This window comes from Rhinolophus sinicus, linkage group LG06 (assembly GCF_036562045.2).
Source record: "Rhinolophus sinicus isolate RSC01 linkage group LG06, ASM3656204v1, whole genome shotgun sequence".
NCBI lineage: Eukaryota > Metazoa > Chordata > Mammalia > Chiroptera > Rhinolophidae > Rhinolophus > Rhinolophus sinicus.
In genome coordinates this window covers 152,654,653-152,677,035 of record NC_133756.1, presented here as the reverse complement: position 1 = coordinate 152,677,035, position 22,383 = coordinate 152,654,653, and the positions used below count along the sequence as shown (strand labels likewise).

Here is a 22,383-nt window from a genome sequence, read left to right as displayed (position 1 = left end):
CCCTCCTCCCTTTTTCCTACAAAACTTGCCACAGTGCAGTGCACACAGCAGATGCTCATGAAACACTCATCCTTGTCAACTGTGAGAGTCCAGGAAACTGGAAACAGAATCCCTGTGTTCCCAAGACCAGGCCTTTTGTCTAGTTTTAGAGTTTAATGTTCTTCAAAAAAAAAAAAAATCAAAATTCCACTCTGTCTTTACATTACAACCACACCAATCTTTTCATGTCAGCCAGATGTACATTTCCCTCCTCTCCACTTGAAATACACCAGAGTTTGAAAAATAAGGCACTGGGATCTGAGAGTGTGAGATAGAGAAAGTGCTCTCTAAACCCTGACTATTCTTGCCAGGCTGAAGACTTGGGGAGGAATTAGCTCTGGGTGAAAGGGAAAGTTTTGATGGCTCAGCTCTGCGCTGTTAGAGGTTGCTTTTCTGTGGAGGAACAAACGGGATTTTGAAACACGAAGTCCTTGCTTCTGGAAGGTCAGCACTCTTGTTAGGCATCTCAGAGCACTGCCACTCCTTGGAGGGCAGGTGGGGAAACAGATCTTGTGACCTTGAAGTAGAATTGAGGCCTGGTACTACCACTCTGGTTGCGGGTGTGTGGAGGGCTGGGGCCAGGCTGCTGCTACCACTGCAGGAAAGTACGTTTGGAGCACATTGGATCACACTGGCTTGATGCGGATCCTCTGCGGGGTGAATGGTGGTGGGGGAGGTTGATAATTACAAATTTGCAATTGTGACCAAGATAAATGACCACTTGGTCTGGTGGGACCCTGCGAGCAGGGGCTTTCATACCATCTGGTTCTGGGTGGAGAGAGAGAGACTTGATGGCCCGAGTTCCAAGTCCTCCAGAGGAGCACAGAAGCCACATTCCCCTCTGGGTGAGTGAGTGAATGTTCGTTCCTGGCTCCCTGAACACCAATCAGCCAGCAGTTACCAACGCTGTGCAATTATTAAGTACTTATCATGTGCTTTACATGCATTTTTCCGTCTGGTGTTTTAAAAACAGCAGCCCTGTAAGGTGAGGACCAGTATCTCCATCTTCCAGGTGAGGAAGCAAGCCTCCGTGGTGACCAGCCCGGCACAGTTGGAGGTGATGGCAGAGCTGGGATTTCCTGTGTCTTCTCCAGCCCAGGAGTCACTGATGACATGGTGTTCTCTACTTGTTTACCCTGCTCCTCCACTACACTCTGGGAGGCCAGGGGTCGATTTGTTTTGTCACCAAGGTGTCCCTGGTGCCCATCCAGATGCTCAGTGGGAGATGCTCAGTCAATATTTATGCAAAAATGAAGGACTGAGGTGCTCAGCCTGCCGGCTCTGCTGCCAGGTCTCCCTACATAAGGACAGCAGTGACACCAGATTTCCACCTAAGAGGGCAGTTTGATAGGAAGGGGGTGGGCAGGGTAGAGGACAGGCCTGGAAGATGGTCCGCCAGCAAATCCACTCTAACGCCCCCCTCAGCCACCCTTTGATCTTGCCCAAGAGGCACAACTGGATTCATTTCCACACCTGAAAAGTAAAGGGGGCGGGGTGGATGGCCTAGGGGTGTGTGTTGGAATATGGGTATCGAAAGTGTTTGATTCCTGTTCTGGGTTGCGCTGGCGTGCCTTGGTTGCTCTGACTTGGGAAGCGGTAGAGGACAGCTGGGCCTGGGGCCAGGCTGGGGCTCCAGCCGGACTTCTGGAGAGGGGCACTCAGGCAGAAGGGCCTCGGTGAGCGCCCTCGGTGGCGAGTAGGTAGAGAGGGTACAGGAGAGGTGTCAGTGGGCGGCCTGCATCCTCCAAATCCCGGGGTGTGGGTGTGGCCCCCCTCAGGGGGTGGGTGGGGGCCAGCACAGGAGTCGGCCTGCGGAGGGGGTGTCCGGAGCGCTGGCGGCTGGGGCGGCGCCGGGGGCGAAAGCGGGCAGGGAGGCTTGGGGAGCCGAGGGCGCGCGGGCGGGGTGAGGAAGAGCAGGGGGCGGGCGGCCGCTGAGGGGCGGGCGGCTTGGGGGGTGGGGGTGGAGCCGGGACCGCAGCGCCAGCCGCTAGATCCGCGCTGTAGCCGCCGCCGCCGCTGCTCTGGGCTCAGGACTCAAGGCGGGCAGGCAGGCGCTCGGTGAGACTCCGGCGCCTGCGGTTGCTGCTCTTCTCCGGCCCCCGGGGCTGCGGCGCTCTGGGTCCCGGCCCCTGGCCCGGCACCTCTGGGTCCCCGGTCCTGTGCCCTGCCCCAGAGAACGCTCTCCGCCGGCCGAGCCGACTCAGGCTCTGGTCCCCGGGCCATGAACAGGGGCCCGTGAGGGGCGCGCGGAGGCGGTGGAAGAGGAGGGAGGAGGGAGGCCGAGGAGGAAGGCGCGGGAGGCGGAGGATGCCGCCGCCACTGCCGCCGCCGCCGCCTGCCGGCCCGGGGCGAGCTTGACTCCAGACCCGAGGATGGAGCCGGCGCTGGGCGCTGCAGCGGCTCCCGGTGCGCCCCCGACCAGGTATCGGCGGGGCCCGGCGGGCCCCGGGGCGGGCGGGAGCGGACACTCGCCGCAGCAGCCGGGAGGGGCTCGGCAGCTATGGGAGACGCCCCTCCGCTCGGGTTAGTCGCTCCGGGCGATGCGGGGCCGGGGGAGGACAGGAGCATGTTGGGCGCAGGACTGGGCTCTCCGGGCTGGTGGCGGGTGAGTGCCTGGATCACCCCAGCCCACCCCGCCCCCACTCAGGGAGGACAGCAAACTTGAGACGCGCGCCGGCCCCGAGGCGCCAGGCTCCCTTCTACTGCGGAGCACTCGGGGGCTGCCCGGGGCTCACCGTCCCGCAGCCTGCCTGGCTCCGGGCTGCTGAGGCGCCTCGAGACCCTGAGGTCCCCACGCCTGCACCAACTTTCCAAACCAGGACGGCACCAGAGGCAGGGGGCTGTCCCCGGCTTCCTGCTCCCAGCCCCGTTCCCGCACTCGCCCGAACACTTGGCGATGAGCTGGCTCCCGGTGGGTCCCCCAGATGGTGCAAAGCCCCCCACGGGAAGCCAGAACCAACCTCCCGCTCTTCTCTGGGTAGGACGCAGGGACCAGCCCTTCCTAGGCTCTGGGAACCCAATGCCTGCTTTCACAGTAACAGCCCAGAGTAGCCCAGGCCGGGAAGCTAGGGGTTAAATGGTAAGACCTGAGGGTCCTTCTTAGGGTGGCACGTTGGTGGCCTGTTTTTGAAGTCACAGGGTGTCCCCTCCCCCCGTCCGGGACCTGGCCTTTCCCAGGATTAGGTTCCTTACCTCTGGTGCAGGTTATCTCCACGGACTTAAAACACTGCTCCTAAGTGGGAGGCTCCTAAGAAGGGCTGCTTGGGAGTCCAAGTGCCAGAGGGTGAGCAAAACCATTTACACAGCGGTGGAGGCAGGAGGTGGGGAGGTGGATGTCCAGTCAAGGACAAACATTTCTCTGAGATCTGGGAGGGGTAGGGGACAGAGGAGACCTAGGAATTGAGGGCAGGAGGTAGGCACCCTGGCTCGGAGGGAGCTGCTTTGGCAAGCCAAAGGAACCAGTAGGTGTAAGAGGCAAGCAGGTGGTGGCCAAGGTATCAGGTAGCTGTCTTCAGGGGTTCCCCTCGAGGTGGGGCCACTTGTCTCAGGCGGAGCCCTTACCTGGGCAGGCAGTTCCCAGGCTCCAGTCCCCAGCAGCTGAGGACATTGACAGGCATCACCATGACCCTGTTTCTTTTTCCAAGTGCTCTCACCGTCATGACTCACACATTGGATTCACCAGGGAGGTATCAAGACTCCAACCTCTTCTCTTCTCCTCCCTCCTGGGTCTTCAGGGAACTACTGGGGAAAGGAGGGCGTGACTTTTGGGGTTTTAACCCCCTGCAGGAGGCCAGGAACCCATCATTGCAAACTTTAATTTCCCTGTTTTTGTCCCCAATCAGGGCAGGTGTGTGGCTCTTGGCCAGGCCAGGTTGGGGGACAAATGATCCCCCCAACCCTGAAGGGTTGGCTTTGAAATCATGGCCACGCCCCCCCACCTGGCACTTAGGCTAACACCTGGCCTCATCTCAAAGCAGAAGCACATGTCCCCCCTAAAATCCAAATTTCCCTCTTTGCTGAATGTTGCAATGCTTTTGGCCAGAGTTTTCCTCCTTGGCATCTGAAATCAAGCTCTGCTTGCAGACAGCTTCTATTCTCCCTGGCCCTTCAGCCCACTCTGCCATGTGAGGCCCCCTTACCTCCCTGACCTCACCCTCAGGGCCCTAGATCCATGGGAAGGCTGGTGCTGATGGTGCTGGTGGAGGGGTGTGTGTGTGCTGGCTGTGCACCACTGAGTCTGCAGGGGGCCCAGATGCCAGGCTCTCACTGGGGAACAAGGCTTGTGACACCCCCCTTCCCTGTTCTCCCTGCCCACATCCCTGTCTCCCTCCCTTACCCACTGTGGGTCTCTCTCTACTTTTCCAACTCACTCTGCATTGGTGTGTGGGGAGGGAGCATTTGATATTCATAATCTGGTTCAGAGAAGGTCCCGAAGCCCTGAGTCACTGTATGGTTTCCATGGAAACAGACTTGTTCAGAGGACCTGGTGTAGTGACGGTGGGGAGAGGGAAACATATAGTAAAAATCGGGCTCCACAAGTGTGGCAGGAGTTGGACCAACTCCCTTCAAGGGGGGCAGGGAGAGGCTGGGCAAAGCTCTGGGGGCCCTAAGGAGGAGCTGCCTTTCCCCCACCCACGGGGTGCCCCCATCAGAAGCTGCTCAGCTATCTCTGTGGCTCTTAGCAGGCTGTTGCTTCTCCCATGGGCCTTCTGGCTAGGTGCCAAGGCTCCAGAGTGCTACTATATGCCTCAGTTTCCCCCTGTGAAATGGGGAGAAGAGCACCTACCTCACAGGGCTGTTGTGAAGGTCAAATGCATTAATATGAGGAACTCTGAACAGAGCCATAAGTGTTCTTTAAGTGTCATTATTAATTCAGGGGGGTTGGAAAGAGTGCCCCCAGTATGTTCACCTGGATCCATCCTCTTTGTCCTGCTAGGTGGTCTTGACATCTGGCAGGGCTGGTCTCCTGCTTTGGAAGAGCCACCTCCAGCAGCCCTGGTACACCCCCAGCTGGGCACCAGCTATCCATTTCTTCTTCCCATGGAGCATTTATTTAGGTTGTTGGGGGCCTGGAACCATGCTAGGTAGCCCTGGCTGCTGTTCAGACTCCACCTGTCTAGGGGCCTTGTGGGAACAATGCCAAGTCCAGATGGATGGGCAGCTTCCTGCCTCAACCCCCTTGGGATTAGGCCAGGAGAGGTCCAGGCTCTGAGGACAGACAGAAGGGATTGAGATGGGGCAACTTTCCCTGATCCTGGAAAGACTTGTTCACCTGGCTGGAGAGGCATCTCCCTCCTAATGGTCTGCCAAGGTGGGACCAGGAACTCCCCAGAAAGATAACAGACCCTGCCGTCCCTTCCTTCCCCCAACTTAAACCTCTGTGTTCAATTGTTCCCAGCACGCCCTACAGGTCTAGATTGGCTCAGGGCTCCAGACCGTTCCCACTAGCCACCTGGGAGGGGGCCCTGCCCACTGCTGTTTATCCCAGCAGTACCTGCCTCAGGCAGCGACTCAGGGACATTCTGGGTGACAGTGATACCTCAGCTAGTCTCCCTCACTAGCCCTTGTCTCCATTGCTGCCCTCTCCTCCCTGGCCTGCAGACAGCCCCTCCTCTTAGTGTCACTGTTGTCTCCAAGGTGGAACTGGGCTCCATGCTCCCATCCCTACCAGCTCTCGGAGCTATAAAGTATCCTTGATATCTGCCAGCCCTTCTATTTTACAGGTGGGAAAACTGAGATTCTTGGGGTTGCCTGTTTGGCCAGAACCCAAGCTCGCTGTGGCTGCTCCAAGCTTCACACCAGCCCTGGGGATGCCCTTCCCTCTTCCCTGGTTCTCCAGGTAGCCCCAGATGCTGGCCAGCACCTCCCCACCCCCACCCCCCACGCTCAGTTTCCTGCCAAGGCTCTTCCCCCAGGTCTCTATGGACCACTTTGCTATCCTCATTGGTGTTCATAACACCTTCCAATGTAATATCCTCTGCAAATTTCATTAACGAACTGTTTACTCCCTCTCTCAGGATCATTAATGAAGATGTTAGATAAGATCTGACCCAGTGCCAGCCCTGCCCCCACTCTCAAACTGGGTCCCTCAGCCCCTTCCCGCTTGGGCTTGCCTCCTCCACCTGGGACCCTTGGGACCAGCCCCCCTCCTGCTTTTGGCCACATGACAAGTGCTTAGGGCCAACTCTTTTTGAATTAATTTTGTAAGATTACTCGAGGCGATGTATCAAATGCTTTGCTAAAAATCAAGATATATTACCCTGCCTGCATTTCCTTCATCTACCAGTCTTGTAATTCTATCAAGAAAGCTATCAAGTTTGTCAGGCATGATTTGTTCTTTATAAATCCCCATGGTGCTGCGTGGGGCACAGAGTTCCCGCGTTTTCTAAATGTTTAGAGATTCCCTCGTTGTGTTTGCTCCTTGATTAGAGCTGGAAGGCTGTGGGCCTGGAAGTGTAGGGATGCTCTCACTCATCTCCTAGGGCATGGGGAACAGGGCACAGCCCTTCTCTATTTGGGATCTCTGCGGGGGGTAGCAAGTTGTTTATCGCCCACCGAGTCCCTTCAGTGCTCTGAGGGTCCTTAGCCGAGTCCCTTCAGTGGGGGGTGGATGAAGGAAGGGTCCCTTGGCGCTCTCCTTCATGGACTTTGCAGACAGATGAAGACAACAGATAAGTAGGATGTGAACATTCAAAGGTATTCTTGACTGATTGCCGTGTACCAGGCAGTTGGCTAAGAGCATTATGTGTGAGGAGATATCATTCAAGCCGTTAACCTGGCCTGGGAAGGTCTCCGCTCCCTGGCAACCTGTGGCTCAGAGAGGGCCAGGCTGCCCAGGATCCAAGGTGTTTCACTCTCTGCTAAGAGTTGCTGCTAACCATTTAAGACGTATGTACAGGGTCAGGGGAGCTACTTGGGGTGGTTCAGAGCAAGAGTGTTAGGAGGTTGGAGGGGGAAGGAAGGGAAACCTGTAGGGAGAACCTTGGGGATGTGAACACCTTGCTGCATATGCACCTCGTACACAACACCCCATAGTCTGAATCCAGAGCCCTACTTGGCCACTTCCCAGCTGTGGGAGCAAATCACTTAACCTCCTCGAGCCTCACTTCCTCACCTGTGAAGTGTATGTTCAGTGAGTAGCTGCCATTTTGTTTTCTTATGGCGGTCCCTGTTGATGTGGGGGCAGCGATACTCATTGATTGTCTTGTTACCAATGGGTGGCTCTCCTTAATGCTGCTTGTTCAGGAGCGAGAGGAGAGAGAGGTTGAGTCATGCTGGCATCCTTGTAACCAGCTGTAGCCTGGTGGTAAGTTTTGGCCTTGGGGAGCAGGGGGCCTTCTCTGGGCCTTGAGCCCAAACCCTGTGCTTCATTCCAGACCATTTCAGGCCAGGTGGTACTAAAGACATCTTTTGGTGTCCTCTTAGCTGCATAGGAGCTCAGCGTTCCTGTCTCCTTGGCCATGAAACCACCCACTCTTCCCTCTGCTTGTCTGGCCAGACCTGGAGCCCTGGATTGGGCAGCAGGGTGTGTTTTGGCTACTGCGCTATCAGGTGTGACACTGCGCCAGGTGTGTCTACACCCCTTATATCTTCTTCGTGTTAATCTTCCTTTTTGTCATTCAGCTGGGGAGGAAGAACCCCTGGGAAGTAGTGAGATGGCACAGACTTGTTTGGCATCCCAGGGAATCAGGCAGGAAAGGCCATGGGCAGCTTCCCATCCTTCCAGCCGACACTGCAGGGACCTGATCCTTAAATAGGTGTTTGTCGGATGAACCCATGTCTGGGTCAGGGTGAATGCCAAGGGCAAGGGACCCCGGTGGCCACCTTGGCCCTGGTACTCTCTGCCCCTCACCTCTGGTCTCCAAGTGCTGGTTGTGCTCTTGTTCTTGGGTATGGCTTGAGCTTTGTGGGCAGGGCCAGGGCTCGGGGATCCTCGGAGCTGAGTTTGTATCCTGGCCTGACCGTGGGCTAGCTGCTTGGACAAGCTCCCTCACTTACCTGGGCCTCGCTGCTCCTCATCTCTGACAGATGGCAGTGGTGCCTGCAGTAAGCACCCCCTTGATGGCAACCAGAATCCTGATCCTCTCTGGGCATCCACTTCTGCAGCCCCCTCCATTCTGAGTTAGAGCCCCAAGGCTCAGGCCAGCCTCCCCCATGTCCAGCCCTCTCCCATACCCCGGGGCCAGCTAGGCCTTATGCAGGTGGCTTTGAGACAGGAGACGTGGGGATCCAGGGAAAGATGGATGCCCTCCCTGCTCCTTCAGCAGCAGCTGCCTGTGTTTGAGCTCCTGTTGGTGGCTTCCCATCCTTGAATCTAGGAGGATGGGCCCAAGCTTCGGTGTCCAGGGGGTAGGGCCTCCGTACTTTTGTGACTCTGACTGTGGCTGCTGGGGAGGGGAGGGAGGACAGGAAACCAAGGACTTCCACCCAGTGTCGGGGCAGAAAGGTCCCGCCTTCCACAGGCCAGGCTCTGGTAGGACCGGCCTGAAGGAACAGGCCCCTCTGACTCATCCCTCCCCCAAGAGGTGCTGGTCACAGGGGACCTTGTGCCAGGAGCTCAGTCACCTCCCTCCTGTGGGGGAACACTTTCCTCAGATCGGGCTGCTGGGCCCAGGGCAGGACCATTAGGTGGTCTCTGTAGCCTGAACAGCAAGGGTCTCTAAGCACACAGGCTGTAGGAGCTTCAATGGAGGAAACTGTGGCATCTGTTTTAACTTCTTTAAACATTTGCAGGCCACGATTGCCTGTTTGTAGGTTAGGGTAGCCTTAAAAATCACTCTCAGGGCTCCTGTTTCCTGGTTACTGACCAGCACTGTGCTAAGCTATTGGCATTCATCGGCTTTCTGTCTCCCAACCTAAATATTTGAAAGATTCTGTGATCGTCTTTCCCATTTCATAGATAAGAACAACTGAGGCCTGTAGGGGTTAAGTCCTCTGCTCAAGGTCTGATAGCTATAAAGCAACAGCAGCGGGAGTCAAATCCAGGCCTGGCTGGTGCTACAATGAGGGTTGACTTCTCAAGGAGGCTTGAGACACCCATGGGTGTCCCCAGTGTCATCATGCATGGACACTGGAGTGACCTGCTCTGAGGACTCCAGAGCTCCTCAGAGGCAGCTGAGGAGCTCTGCTGCTGCTGAAAATTTGGTGGACCAGTCACTCTTTGCATGTTTCTCTTGGGTATCAGGACTGTGAGAACTCGCCCCCACCGGAGGTGCTGAAGGGACGTAGTGATTCAGCCCATGGGGTCTGTAGATAGGCCACAGCCCAGGGACTCGAGAGGTTATACATAAGCACCATGTTTGTGTTGGTGCAGGTCCATAGACCTCACAGTGTCTCAAGTTGATGGGGCAGGACCCCAAAGAAAAGCACTGGTGCTTCCAATCTCCCCTGGGCTGACCACAGAGGCTAAGTCTGGACGCTCTCAGATCACCTCCCCAGAAGGTATTTGGCTGAATTTTGTGCTAGCATACTGCTCACCTTGAAGGATGTTCTAGAACACAGACCCAGGAAACTTGTCCTGGGGCTTTGTAGGTATGGGGTCTTGAGGATGTCAGTATATGCTCAGGGCTCTCAGGGAGACCCCTCAGGAGAAATCTGGTGCTGCATTCAGTATCAGGAATAGCTGGGCATCTTTTGAGCAGATACTTTAATCTTCCTCTCGTGGATCCTATGAAACATGTAAATGAAATATTTCCCTTTTCCCATTGGCTGCCAGATAGCTCTGACCCCTATGTGTAGCCCAGAAGTGGTGTGGCTCTTGTACACTGACCTGGCTTCTAGTTCTTTTAGCCTTTTATATCTTTGTTTTCCACTTGCCTCATTTCATCACCTCATTTTCCTTAGGAAGAAGAAACCTTGCTGTTTTATGTGTTTTAGCTTTAACTAAACAAACATCTATGGTGGATCAGCGCTGGCTACTACAGACGTAGGGATTAAGCATTTCCTTTCTGTGTCTCCATCCCAGAGGCCTGTTCACCAACTCCTCCCTCCCTGTCCATTTCCTCTGCCCCTCGTTCTAGTTCCTGGGACCCCAGAGCGTTAGGGCCCCTCCATACCGACTGCTAAGTCTGGTTAGAAATCTGATGTTCAGATATTTTTTCCTTTGCTCTCCCTACCACCCCAGAGCGTCACACACTGTTTTTTAGGGAGAAAAAACGGGGAGGGCAGTAATTTTCCCAACTCAGGCCTGCGCTGCTCCCCACAGCCCAGGTCCCTTTTGAGGTCTTGCTCTTTTTCAGCTCCTGCCCTGTCTCAGCAGCCCCAGGCGAATGCTGTCCTTAGTGGCCCACTTGAGCAGACACAGCCCCATGCTAGCAGAAAGGTAGTGACTTTGACCCTGGTGCCTTGAACATGGGAAAGGGGAGAGCTGGCTGGCATTGCCCTGGGGACAGAATCGTTGGCCCAGTGAGGTGCCAATGATTCTCAGCCTCCACCCTTTCATTAGTCCTCCAGTTCTTGCATGGGTGGCTTCACTCTGTCCCCCAAAGATAAGAAACTCAAAGTGAACGGAAAAGCTCAATGGAAATGGTACCTTCCTCCCACCCCAGTCTCCTAGCTCCCCCCTCCGGTGCATCTACCCTCTGGTTCAGTGCAAGTTCTTTCAGTGGTTGTTTACACATATATAAAAATACCTACATCTATACACACACGTCAGCTGTTAAAAAATGAGAAATGTTGGTATACTATTGCCAACATGTTTTCTGGCGCTAGCATTTTTTACTTAATATATGTTGGGTCATGACCCAAGTACATACTAATACTCCACATTAGTATATACACATCTGTGGAGCCTTCTCTGATAGAATCAGTTGAAAAGACAATCCTAGGGTTGGGAGAGTGCACCCAATGGACAGGTTAGGTCTCTGGGGAAGAGAAGGGGCACCCATGGGCAGGCTTTAGGAGGGCTAGGAGCCTTCTAATTGTGTGTGTAAAATTATGGGCACAAATGGATCTTTCTAGGAAGAGGGATTATATCTCTCTAAGGGGTCAGTGGCCCAGAAAAAGCAAAGCTCTGGGTTGCATGGGATTTCATGGGGCGGGAGGAGGATGAGGTGGAGGACAGGGTGGGGCTAACTTGTTAGAGGGCAGAGCCCCTTGGTTCTTGGGCTCCACTGGGGCAGCCGTGGATCGGGCTGAGGTGGGGAGACAGAGATACCCCGCCCTGGTATCTTCTTGGAAGATGACTGGGGTCTTCCAACTCCCAAAAAAGGGTCCCCCTGCCTGCAGCAAGTGTGGCCCTGTCTTGAAAATGGATTATGGGACCTTCCTGGGATCAGAGAAGCCCCGTGGTGGTCAGACCTGGGAGGTCCTTAGAGTTGCTGTGTCTATGGAAAAACCAAGGCACAGAGAGACCAGGGGGTGAGGTCACCCGGCCAGGGAAGTGCAGGGAATGCGGGCTACTCCTGCCTGTGACATTCAGTTTAGTGTTCCTTCCCCTGCCAGGGTGGAATGAGACCAGGGAGAAGCTGCCCACGGGATGAGGTGAGGCTGCCTGTTGCTCCTTGCTTCTTGGTGTGTGGTGAGGAAGAGGAGGTGCCCAAGGCAGAGGCTGCAGCCTGGGTGGGTGTGTCATCATCACACCTCACTGCATCCTGCAACATCACCTCCCGCTGGCTTCATCCTCACGTTAAGCTGCAGCCAACCAGCCAGGAATTCTGAACACAGAGACGCAGGGCTAAGCGGCTGCACTACAGGATTCGGCCACTAGAGGGCAGAAGGCAAGCCACTGCAGAGGCTCAGCATGAGAAAGTTCCGGGGCTGGGGAGAGGAGCCAGGGAAGAAGGGGCAGTGGGCGGAGGCCTGCCTGGCAGAGGTCTGCCTGGCAGAGGTCTGGGCACAGTGGTCGGGGAGAGTGTGTGCCTCACTGCCAGAGTCAGTGATGATTTGTTCTGAGGCGTTTCTCCTAAACAAAAAGCAAACAAGACATTTAATGATGATCATAGTAACTTACATTTATTAGGTGCTTTATGCCAGGCACTGTATTAATGAATTAGTCCTCATAAAAGCCTTGTTAAAATTATCCCCAGTTTGCAGGTGAGAAAACAGAAGCCCAGAGAGATTAAGAAATCTGGCCATCAATGGGGCCGGTATTAGAGCCCATGTCCCAAGCATGAGGCTGTGCCATATTCTATGCCTGACATTGACTAAATGCTTTAAGTCTTTTAATTCTTACAACCACTACTATGGTTATACCCACTTTACAGGTGGGGAAAGTGAGGCTCAGAGACATAGAATCACACAGGTCCACACAGCTGCCAAGTGGGTGTGTTCCATGGCTTGAGCTCTTAGCTCTAAATGATATGTCTCCAATGTACAGCTGTTTTCCACTCCCTACCATGCCCTAAATCTGTGCCCTAATGTGAAGGTGGATGACACTGAAATCTGAGCTTTCTGTTGGGACTGGGAGTTCACCAACTCCCCTGCCTTCCAAGAGAAGTTACAGATTCTGAGTCTAAGATTTGCATGGATTTCAATTAACCAGAGGTGGAGGGAGGCCATGCCAGAAGCTGCTAGAAGCTTAGGGAGGGCTCAGAGTCTGGCTTGGAGGATGAGGGCACAGAGGAGTCCCTTGCAGTGGCCAAAGCTCCTCTGGGAACAATGGGACCTGGCCCCGGGGCCTCCGGTTTTCAGGGCACATGCCTCTAGCATACCAAGGAAGCTTGGCCAGCCCTGGCCCCCCCTCTGCCAGGCTGGCAGGAGAGTGGGGACATTTCTAGGAGGGCCTGCCTTCCTCCATCTTCCTGTTCCCATGCCCTGGATTTGCCCTCCCAGGGAGCAGGGGGTGGCCTGCGATGGGGCTTTTGAACACATTCCCCTCCTTGGTGCCTGAGCTGTGCCTTGTGAATCTGAATCCCACTTTCTTCGGGGTTTATAACATCAAGATGCTTCAGTTACTTCTGATTCATTAGCAAAGGTGGCAGCTTCCAATACTGCCCTAAGTTTCTCTGAGTGGGGGTGAGGAGGGGTAGTGGAGGGAAGAAACTGAAATGGTGCCCTCCCCTCAGGATATGCCTCTTTAAAGAAAATCCCGGGTGAATTCTGGTTTTGGAACTGAAATCCTACAGTTAAATGAAATCTCTGTAAGGGTTCTGTTTCCTCTCTTGGTGGGGACCAAAGGGAGTGGAATGTGAATGGAATAGGGATGAGGAAGGAGGATTTGAGCATGGACTCCAGAGCACAGTGCCTGGGCTGGAATCCTGGCTCTGCTCCTCACTAGGGGTGTGAGCTTGGGAAAGTTATCTAACCTTGCAGAGCCTCAGCTTCCTTATCTGTAAAGTGGGGCTATAACAGCATCAGTCTCACAGGGTTGGCATGAGGGCGAGATGAGCTGATGCCTGTGAAGGGAGCATATGCCCAGGACAAACATCGTGAATGCCCAGTAAGTGTGATCCTTCCTTCGTGCTATTTTACCCATAGTGTCTAGAACAGTGTCTGGCTTGTGCTGGGTATCTGATAGACGTTTGTGAATAAATACAAAGAAAGTACAATCAAATGCAATGGCACCACAACTAAAGAATTGGCGCCTAAATGATGTAAAAATATTTCCTAGCACTACATGTTCTTTAAAGGTGTTCACATTTGTCTTAGGGCACTTACGCGGGTGAGTACCTCATCCAACCCAGCATCCTCTGCTGCCATGGGGTGAGGTAGGGGTCGGATGGGGTGTGATCAGGGTTGTGTCTTTTCTCTCTTCACATTGGAGGTTCCCAAGAATCTAGACTGTGCCCTTCCCCTATTTACTGACACCTGGTGACATGGGACTACTTCCTATAGGTACTAAGTGGAATTTCATACTTAGAACAGGATTCGGAGCCCCCAGAGCCTCAGCGGGCCCACTGATTTCTCAGCCCAGCCTTTGTGCCTCTCCCCAAGGTCAGCAGACTGCTCCAGCTTTGTTTCTTCCCCCCTAAGCAGACGCTGTAGGGGCAGAGCACTGGCCTAAGAATCTGATCCAGTGGATTTGAATCTCTGCTACTTCTTATTTGCTTATGCATCTATGCTTAGTTTTTGAGCCTCAATTTCTCCATCTGCACAATGGGAGTGAGGACCCTGACCTCCCACCGGGGGTTGTAAGGAACAACATGGTGTTGAGAGTGGGGTGAGCTGAGCCAGGTAGTGATACACATTTGGGAAATGAGGACCCACTTACTCCACCTCCAAAGAAGTCACACCAAATAGTGGGACATGGGAAGAATATTCAAAAAGCACATGAGTTTGCCTCCCCAGCCATGAGCCCATAGATCAACAAGACCAGAGAGCAAAGGGAAGGAACATGCTCTCAGCCTTGGAAATCATCTGTCCGCCCCCTTGTAATGCCCAGTCTCTCTCGCGTCCTATCACAAATGGTCTGGGGACAGTAATCGAAAGCATGTTTGAAGACCAAGTGCAAGCAAGCGGGAGGAACAGAAAGTCACATATTAAAGGGAAAGAGCGTGGGTTCTGGGGAACTGGCTAGATGTGGGCTACACCAGGCAGGTAAGCTCAGGCAGGTGACTTTACTTCTGTGCTTCAACTTTCTCATCTGTGAAATGGAGCATATACTGGTTTCCACATAAAGTTCTTGCGAGCAATAAACAAGCTCACACAGGTAAAGGGTGGAGCACTTAGGAAGTACTCTGGAAATAGTACTTTAGCTAACCAAAATAATGCTATGATCTTGTTCTAACTTAGAATCCGCAGAGAGCATGAAGGTCGGGAATGCTCCCTGGTCCACTTTTGCTTTGAGTTTCAGGTAGCCAGTCTCCTTTCTCCAGTGTGCTTGGAAGACGAACCTCCCTCCCTGGATGTCCCTTCCTTGTGGGTTTCAGCATCTGGGCTGTCACGACTGAGCTGCCATTTCCACCTGGAGGTGTGGGGTGAGGCCCACTGCCCTTGTTGACTTCCCCTAAACCCTTCCTGAACAAGGTGAATTTTGAAAGGTCAGCCTGTTGTGTTGATTTCAAATGCAGAACAAATTGGGGTTGTGCTCTGGCCCAATTTTCTGGGATAAGTTTGACTCTGATGCTTTGCTGCATTGTTAGAGGCTGAGCACTGGGGCTGGTTGGGTCAGTTGGTCACTAGAGCTGAACAGAGATAGCTAGGCCTGGGGGTGTTTGTGGCCAGTGGATTTCTTTGCAGCATCCTTGGGTGGTGGGTGGGGTATTTGACTGTGTGTGGCACTAAGGCTTGGGCAGCTGGGGGTACAGACTTGCCAGCTCCCTGTGCCCACTGGGTCTGGTGGGAGCAGAGGGATTGTGGCTTGTTAGGAGGGTCTGGGTTGGGGGAGGTGGGGGGAGGGGGTGGGATGTAGCCCAAGACTCAGAGGGCTGGATCCAGGGCATCAGAGATGGCACTGGGTTATTTGGGTAGATCTGGGAGAGCAGGCAGAGCCCTCATCACCCAGACCTAGAGGAATGCAGTGGGGCACAGAATACAGGAAAGAAGGGGTAGGAGTCCATCCTCATCCTCAGAAGCCCTCCTCTCCCTGTCTCCCTGTAGTCTGCTGGCCACAGGGCTGCCTACTGCACAGGCTGAGACTGCCAGCTAGGCCAGGAGACCTGGCGGCTGTGGACTCCCTCCTCGGAGCAGCCCCTCTTTGGTGAGTGGTGGCGCCCTCCCTGCATTCGCTCTTGGAGCAGTCCCAGCCCTTCCCCGGGACCTGGTAGCTGAAGTAGCCTCACTTGGGGGACTTCCAGGAGATCAGGTTGGCTCCCTGCCCTGAACCCTGGGCATACCCTTCAGCGTTTCCTGCTCTCTGGGGGCCCTCCCTATCCCCCCAGCTTTCCTTGAGGTGCCCCTTTCCCCCCCACCCCTCTCTCTCCTCTCTGTCCTTCCTGGTTCTCTGGGGCCATTTCTGGGTTACAGGTGGGTCCCTGAGCTCACCCTGCGGACAGAAGGGGCTGAAGGCCTAAGGGTGGAGACCCTTGAGGACTGGCTGGGGTGGGGGACCTGGAAGGCCAGTTTGCTCGGCTGTCAGTGGGGGCCATCTGCTCCATGGCCTGGACTCCTTCCCCCTGTGGCTGGGAGCAAGTTCTGGAGGACCTTGGGGCCTGGGAAGGGATGCTTCTCAGCAGACCCTGGACTTGTCTCTGCTTTGGGCCATTTGACTGAGACCCCTGGGGCCCCAGTAGTCCTCATCTGGAGTAAGTTGGTCACCTGCATCCATAATTTGGGGGGTGGTGGTGCTTGACACAGTTGGCCACCTTTTCTGGCCCAATAGGCATGGGTGCGTGGATGCTGGCAGCCCACGGACTCCCAGTGTGTCAGGGTCCTTACTGCATGCAGGCTTAGGTAGCAAGGAATGGACATGGACTCTTCTTCCTCCTGCGGGTGAACAGTGGATGGAGGAAAGATGACCACATGGGGAACTGGTCAGCTCGCAGGGGTGAAAGAAGATGCAGGTGGACCCAGGAGATGCCGGCAGGGTGACAGGCGGTGACAGGGGAATGGCTAACGGCAGGAACTGGTCACTCCCTATGTGTGGGAGTTGGGAAAGTGAATTTGTTGCCCATTAGGGCCCCACTAAGGAACTGAGAGTCCCGCTGGGAGGCCCCTGCAGCATTCTGTATGTTTGTACGTTAAACCCTGCGGAACGGGGTACAGGGAATCAGTTTGTTCAGTCCCCAGTAACTCCTGGGACCCTCCAGAGAATGGTGAAGTCTACTGTAGAAGCTGCTCAGGCCTTAGGTGCATGACTGAGCCCTGGGCCCCCTGTAGACCCACTCTTCGTCCGTGTGAGGCACACAAGCCCAGCTGCCCCCTGACCGCTGCCCGTCTTTGCCTGCAGACCTTGCAAGGTGGAGAAACAGCCCCATGACGGTGCCCAGCCATGCAATGTTCCTGGAAGGCCGTCCTCCTCCTTGCGCTGGCCTCCATTGCCATCCAGTACACGGCCATCCGCACCTTCACCGCCAAATCCTTCCACACCTGCCCGGGGCTGGCCGAGGCGGGGCTGGCCGAGCGGCTGTGCGAAGAGGGCCCCACCTTCGCCTATAACCTCTCCCGCAAGACCCACATCCTCATCCTGGCCACCACACGCAGCGGCTCCTCCTTCGTGGGCCAGCTCTTCAACCAGCACCTGGATGTCTTCTACCTGTTCGAGCCCCTCTATCACGTCCAGAACACGCTCATTCCCCGCTTCACCCAGGGCAAGAGCCCCGCGGACCGGCGGGTCATGCTGGGCGCCAGCCGGGATCTCCTGAGGAGCCTCTATGACTGTGACCTCTACTTCCTGGAGAACTACATCAAGCCGCCGCCTGTCAACCACACAACCGACAGGATCTTCCGTCGCGGGGCCAGCAGGGTGCTGTGCTCTCGGCCCGTGTGCGACCCTCGGGGCCCCGCCGACCTGGTGCTGGAGGAGGGCGACTGTGTGCGCAAGTGCGGCCTGCTGAATTTGACCTTGGCCGCCGAGGCCTGTCGTGAGCGCAGCCACGTGGCCATCAAGACGGTGCGGGTGCCCGAGGTGAACGACTTGAGGGCCCTGGTTGAAGATCCGCGGTTAAACCTCAAGGTCATCCAGCTGGTCCGAGACCCGCGTGGCATTCTGGCTTCGCGCAGCGAGACCTTCCGCGACACGTACCGGCTCTGGCGGCTTTGGTACGGCACCGGGAGGAAGCCCTACAACCTGGATGTGACACAGCTGACCACGGTGTGCGAGGACTTCTCCAACTCCGTGTCCACCGGTCTCACGAGGCCCCCGTGGCTCAAAGGCAAGTACATGTTAGTGCGCTACGAGGACCTGGCCAGGAACCCCATGAAGAAGACGGAGGAGATCTACGGGTTCCTGGGTATCCCCTTGGACAGCCACGTGGCCCGCTGGATCCAGAACAACACGCAGGGTGACCCCACCTTAGGCAAGCACAAATACGGCACCGTGCGCAACTCGGCGGCCACGGCCGAGAAGTGGCGCTTCCGCCTGTCCTATGACATCGTGGCCTTCGCCCAGAACGCCTGTCAGCGGGTGCTGGCGCAGCTGGGCTACAGGATGGCCGCCTCCGAGGAGGAGCTCAAGAACCCCTCCATCAGTCTGGTGGAGGAACGGGACTTCCGCCCTTTCTCGTGACGGGGGCTCCGTGGGTGGGGGTGAGGGGCACATGGTGTTGGTTTTGATAAAATGGACCGTTTTTAACTGTTGCCTTATTTCCTCCTCCCTCTCTCTCCCTGTCTTTGCGTCCTTCCTGCCCCTTGCCCACCCCCCACTTCCTTCTGCCTCTTCTATCTCTGAAATTTGCACTATGTCTTGGACAGGAATCACTGGGGCAGAGGGGGAGGGAAGTGGGGTACAGTCCCCACTCTACCCCATTCAGACACATGGACATTGGGTCTCTGTGTGGATGGTGACAATGTTTACAAGCACCACACTCACACCTTCACATCCGTGCGCGCGTGCCACACACACACACACACACACACACACACACACACACACACAGACACCCACAGGAGAGACACCTCAAACCACATGACTTCTGAAGCTTTTCGAATGGATGAGTGGTCAGGGTATAGTAGTTTTTGCACTGTCTTACTTCTACAAGGTAAGAGGTTCAAAACAAAAAGGCCACCTCTCTCTAATTTATGAATGGTGTCTATCCCTCCTCATCCTGCATCCTGCCCCCATTGCCCACTGCTCCCTTTGGAGTAGAAAAACTGCTCCCTCCTGCCTGCCCTTGCCTGTCGGTGAGCAGGTTTTTACTGTGAGGTGAATATGGACCTTGTTTATTTTTTCCAGACTGTGGCGATGCTGTCTGTCTGTCTGTCTGAGTCTTGTGGCTGCCCCTGGACCAGTGATGGCTGATAAATCTTATGGATTTCTGATTGATCTTGGGGTCCATCTGTGATATTTCTTTGTGCCAAAAAGAAAAAGAGTGGATCAGTTTGCTAAATGAACATTGAAATGCTTTATCTGTGTTTTCTGTAAATAAAAGAGTGCAATAATATCTGGGTGTGATTGTGGGACATTCCGAATGGGTGAGGGCAGGCCTCAGTGGGGTCTAGGTGTTTCTGGCTTTGGGGAGGAGAGAAGGAGGGGGTGGTGGTGGGGAGTCCATGACTACTCTCTGCCTTTCAGAACTCATGTCATCCTCATCACCCTCCACACTGAGTTCAGGGTTTCACCTCCATTCAGTTGAGACCAGGCAGGTGATGTTCAAAATATTTATAGCCAGGGGTGATACTAAAAATGTAACAAGTGGTATGGTTTGCTGCATCAATGTCCAGAGGTCAGGAAGAAGTCCTGTGACACATTCCTATGCCAGGTGTTACCCCTTTAATTGTTGGGTCTGGGGCAAGGATAGCTGGGGAGGGGGAACATTCGCAGGATGGGTTGGTTCAGGGCAGTTGCTACTTATCAGCTGGCCTGGAGGTAGTTCAGTATTTTCACCACTACTGTAGATGTCCTGGTGTCTACATTGGCGCAGTATCAGACATGCTTATTTCCTTTCCCATTCTTGGCAATCTAGCAACTTCCTTCAAGCAACTTCCCTAGCTCTTTTCTTGTTTCAAGAAAACAGCTGGCCTCTGTGGTAGAGGTCACAGCTCTGTTGTCCTGGGACAGTGACAGTGCCTGGATTTAGGCAGCCCCAGTAGTCCTGGGCTTTCTGAGACTTGGTCCTGGGCTGTATTATATGAGTCAGGAGGATATAGAGTCAGCCATTATAGCAAATACCTCAGAAAATAGTAGCTTAATCAAAACAGGCTATTGTGTTTCATTCTCACTTAGCAGTGCATGCAGGCGTAAGCTGGTCAGGGCTGCTGTGCTGTGGTGGCTCCCACGTCATGTGCCCAGATATCAGGGGCCCTTGCTCTTTCCATGTTGTTGCTGCTCCCTTGTTCTAAAGTGTTGCCCTTGGCTAAAGGGTCCAAGATAGCTCACCGGGCAGTGGTAAGGAGAAAAGGAGGGAGACAGGAAGGCATACCGCTGTCATTTGTGAGCAAAATCCCAAAGTTATTGACATTACTTGCACTCATGTCTCACAGACTAGAACCTGGTCATGTGGTCACATTTAGCTGCAAAAGAAGCTGGGAAATGTAGTCTTTTATCTGAGGGGTCATGACTGTTAAAGTGGCCAATGGGTTAAAGGTTTATCTCTCTGGGCTTCAGGTTTCTTTTCTGCAAAAGGGAGATAGTATGATTTAAACCCTCCTGTTTCAAGACCAGGAAGCTTTTGGTGCCCCCTTCTCGGCCTCTGGTTCACAGGCACTGCTTCTCCAGCTCGTGGTGAGTGACCCAACCTATAAGTTGGCTTCCTGGTATCAGTGCCCAGGTGACCAGTGCCTCCCTCAGGGCCCCGGTCAGCTGTTCTAGCACTTAGGGAAGACGTGCTCCAATGGAGGCCACAGCTGGTTGGTTCTTTCTCTGTTACAGTAAATGATGTTGTGACACTCGTCTCCTAAGGAGCCCCTTCTCTTCACTCTACCACTGCCCTGCCTTGGATTGTTCCAGAGCCAGGGGGCTTCTCTCCTCTGAGTGGATGGCTTTATGTGGAAACTGGGAGACCTTGGAGCTCCTGGCCCAGCTGGAAAGACACCATTCCTTCAACTGCTATGACAGGAGACTTTAATAATGCTGGCTGGGGCTTTCAGAGGAAAGTCCTGGTTAGTGAAGGAATTCATGCATTCATTCAGTATTTCTGACTTGTGTGTGTAGGTCCTGGGGTTATGGGCAGTCCTTCAAGAAAGACAGTCTAGTTGGGGTGGCGGTGGGGGACGACAGATAAAAAGACGGCTACAGTGTGGGTGAAGCACTGTGCCCACAGGTATGTGCCACGTGGGCCTTGCATCAACTTGATTCTAGAAACCACAAGGCCACTATAAGTCACAGGCTTATTCCCTAGCCCTCATGGTGTCATTTGATATGTCCCTGGTCTTGGGACTTAGAGAAGGGCTTCTCTGTGGTGGTGGTGCCTGAATTGAGTGTTGGGGAGGTAGGACCTTGTTCTGTGCAGGATGTGAGAAGATTGTTACCAACCGAGGACAAGCAGGTGCCAAGGCACAGAGGGGGAAAGGTGTGGGGCATTTATAGCTGTGTGGGCTGAGGGCAGGCATGTGGGAGGTAGACCATGTCCCACATCCTCCCCTCAGCTTCTCAAACGTGGAAAATCCATTTTATTAGGACACCCAGGGCAGTTCATCCTTCAAGGGATTTATTTATGCTGAACAAAACCACAAGATAGAGGATCAGAAACCAGAGGTGTTGCCTGCTTTTAGGGTGCTCTTGGAGGCTTTGCATGTCCTGGCTCCCACTCACCTCTAGCTTTGCCTGTGTCATGCTCCCCTTTACTCTTCACTCTCTAGTCTTCCTGTTTTCTTTCAATTCCCTGAACACACTGAGGTAGATTGTTGCAGTTACTGCCCTCAATTTGTTCACACTAACTCTGGGCTTAGCCATGTACCTTGCTTTGGCCAATGGGAAGATAGCAAGAGTAATGGATGTGGACATGGAAAATACCTGAGCTTCTGAGGTTGTCCTTTTTGGCTGCCTTGTAGAAGCCTTTAACTATCCTGTGAAGGAAGACAGGGTAGCTGGCTGGACAATGACAGATCATTAGGGGAAGAACCAAAGAGCCCCAGCCAATGGTCAGCCACTGTCTTCACTGAATGCCAAGTTTCACTGACTTGGCAATTGACACAGATGCATAAGCGAGTCCCAGCCAAGATCAGCTATGACTTTACTTGGATTGTTGGAACTGCCTGGCTGAACCCAGCCATATTTTTGACTCACAGAATTGTGGGTTAAAAAAAGTGATTGTTGTTTTAAGCCGCTAAAGTTTTGGAGTGACTTGTTACGCAGCAAACGCTAACCAATACACAAGCCATTCTCTATCTCTTTTCAGGATCTTTACACAGACCGTTCCTTATGCCTGGGTTACTCCGATTCCCCTTTTTACCTAATTAATGTCCACTCATCCTTTGGAAGTCAGCTTCATTATCAACCCTTCCTTGGTTTTACCAGCTCTGTTATCCTGCTTCTAGGCCCTTATATACTTATTATATAACTTACATATCCTCATTATAGACCCTTCTGACAGGTACATCTCTTTTATGGTGTTTACCACAGTTGTAATCACACTTTTTATTACAGGCCCTGGCACACAATAGGTATCCAATACACACTGGTTGAATGACTAAAAGGATGGGTAAAACAGGTGCTCCCCACCTGATAAAATAAGTTCCTTGTCCTGGGTCTTCTACGGACTGGGCAAGGCCCCTTAGAGATTTAAATGAGACCTGAGGCAGCTAATGTCTCCCAGGCTGTTTCCGACAAGTTATGGGGGGTGTAGCCAAGCTTTGTTCCAAGAATCCACATCCATCCTCCCCCACCCCACACCCATAGTCAAAAATTCTTTCTAATTCCACACTGATATT

At 54.0% G+C, this 22,383-nt stretch overlaps 1 protein-coding gene across 9 annotated transcripts; it reads left to right on the top strand.

Moving 5' to 3' along the window:
- Positions 1–1,997: 1,997 nt before the first annotated feature.
- Positions 1,998–18,956, top strand: CHST1 (carbohydrate sulfotransferase 1). Of its 9 annotated transcripts, none has more exons than XM_074336268.1 (6): positions 1,999–2,461; positions 10,278–10,360; positions 11,482–11,520; positions 14,771–14,894; positions 15,517–15,616; positions 16,805–18,956. In XM_074336268.1, the coding sequence occupies exon 6, from the start codon at positions 16,847–16,849 to the stop codon at positions 18,080–18,082; it is 1,236 nt and encodes a 411-aa protein (XP_074192369.1). In that variant the 5' UTR covers positions 1,999–2,461; positions 10,278–10,360; positions 11,482–11,520; positions 14,771–14,894; positions 15,517–15,616; positions 16,805–16,846; the 3' UTR covers positions 18,083–18,956. The 9 variants fall into 9 exon arrangements, with proteins under 9 accessions (XP_074192370.1, XP_074192369.1, XP_074192365.1 ...); XM_074336264.1 differs by having other exon boundaries at positions 14,771–14,943; XM_074336265.1 differs by lacking the exon at positions 10,278–10,360 and having other exon boundaries at positions 14,771–14,943.
- The last annotated feature ends 3,427 nt before the right edge of the window (positions 18,957–22,383 follow it).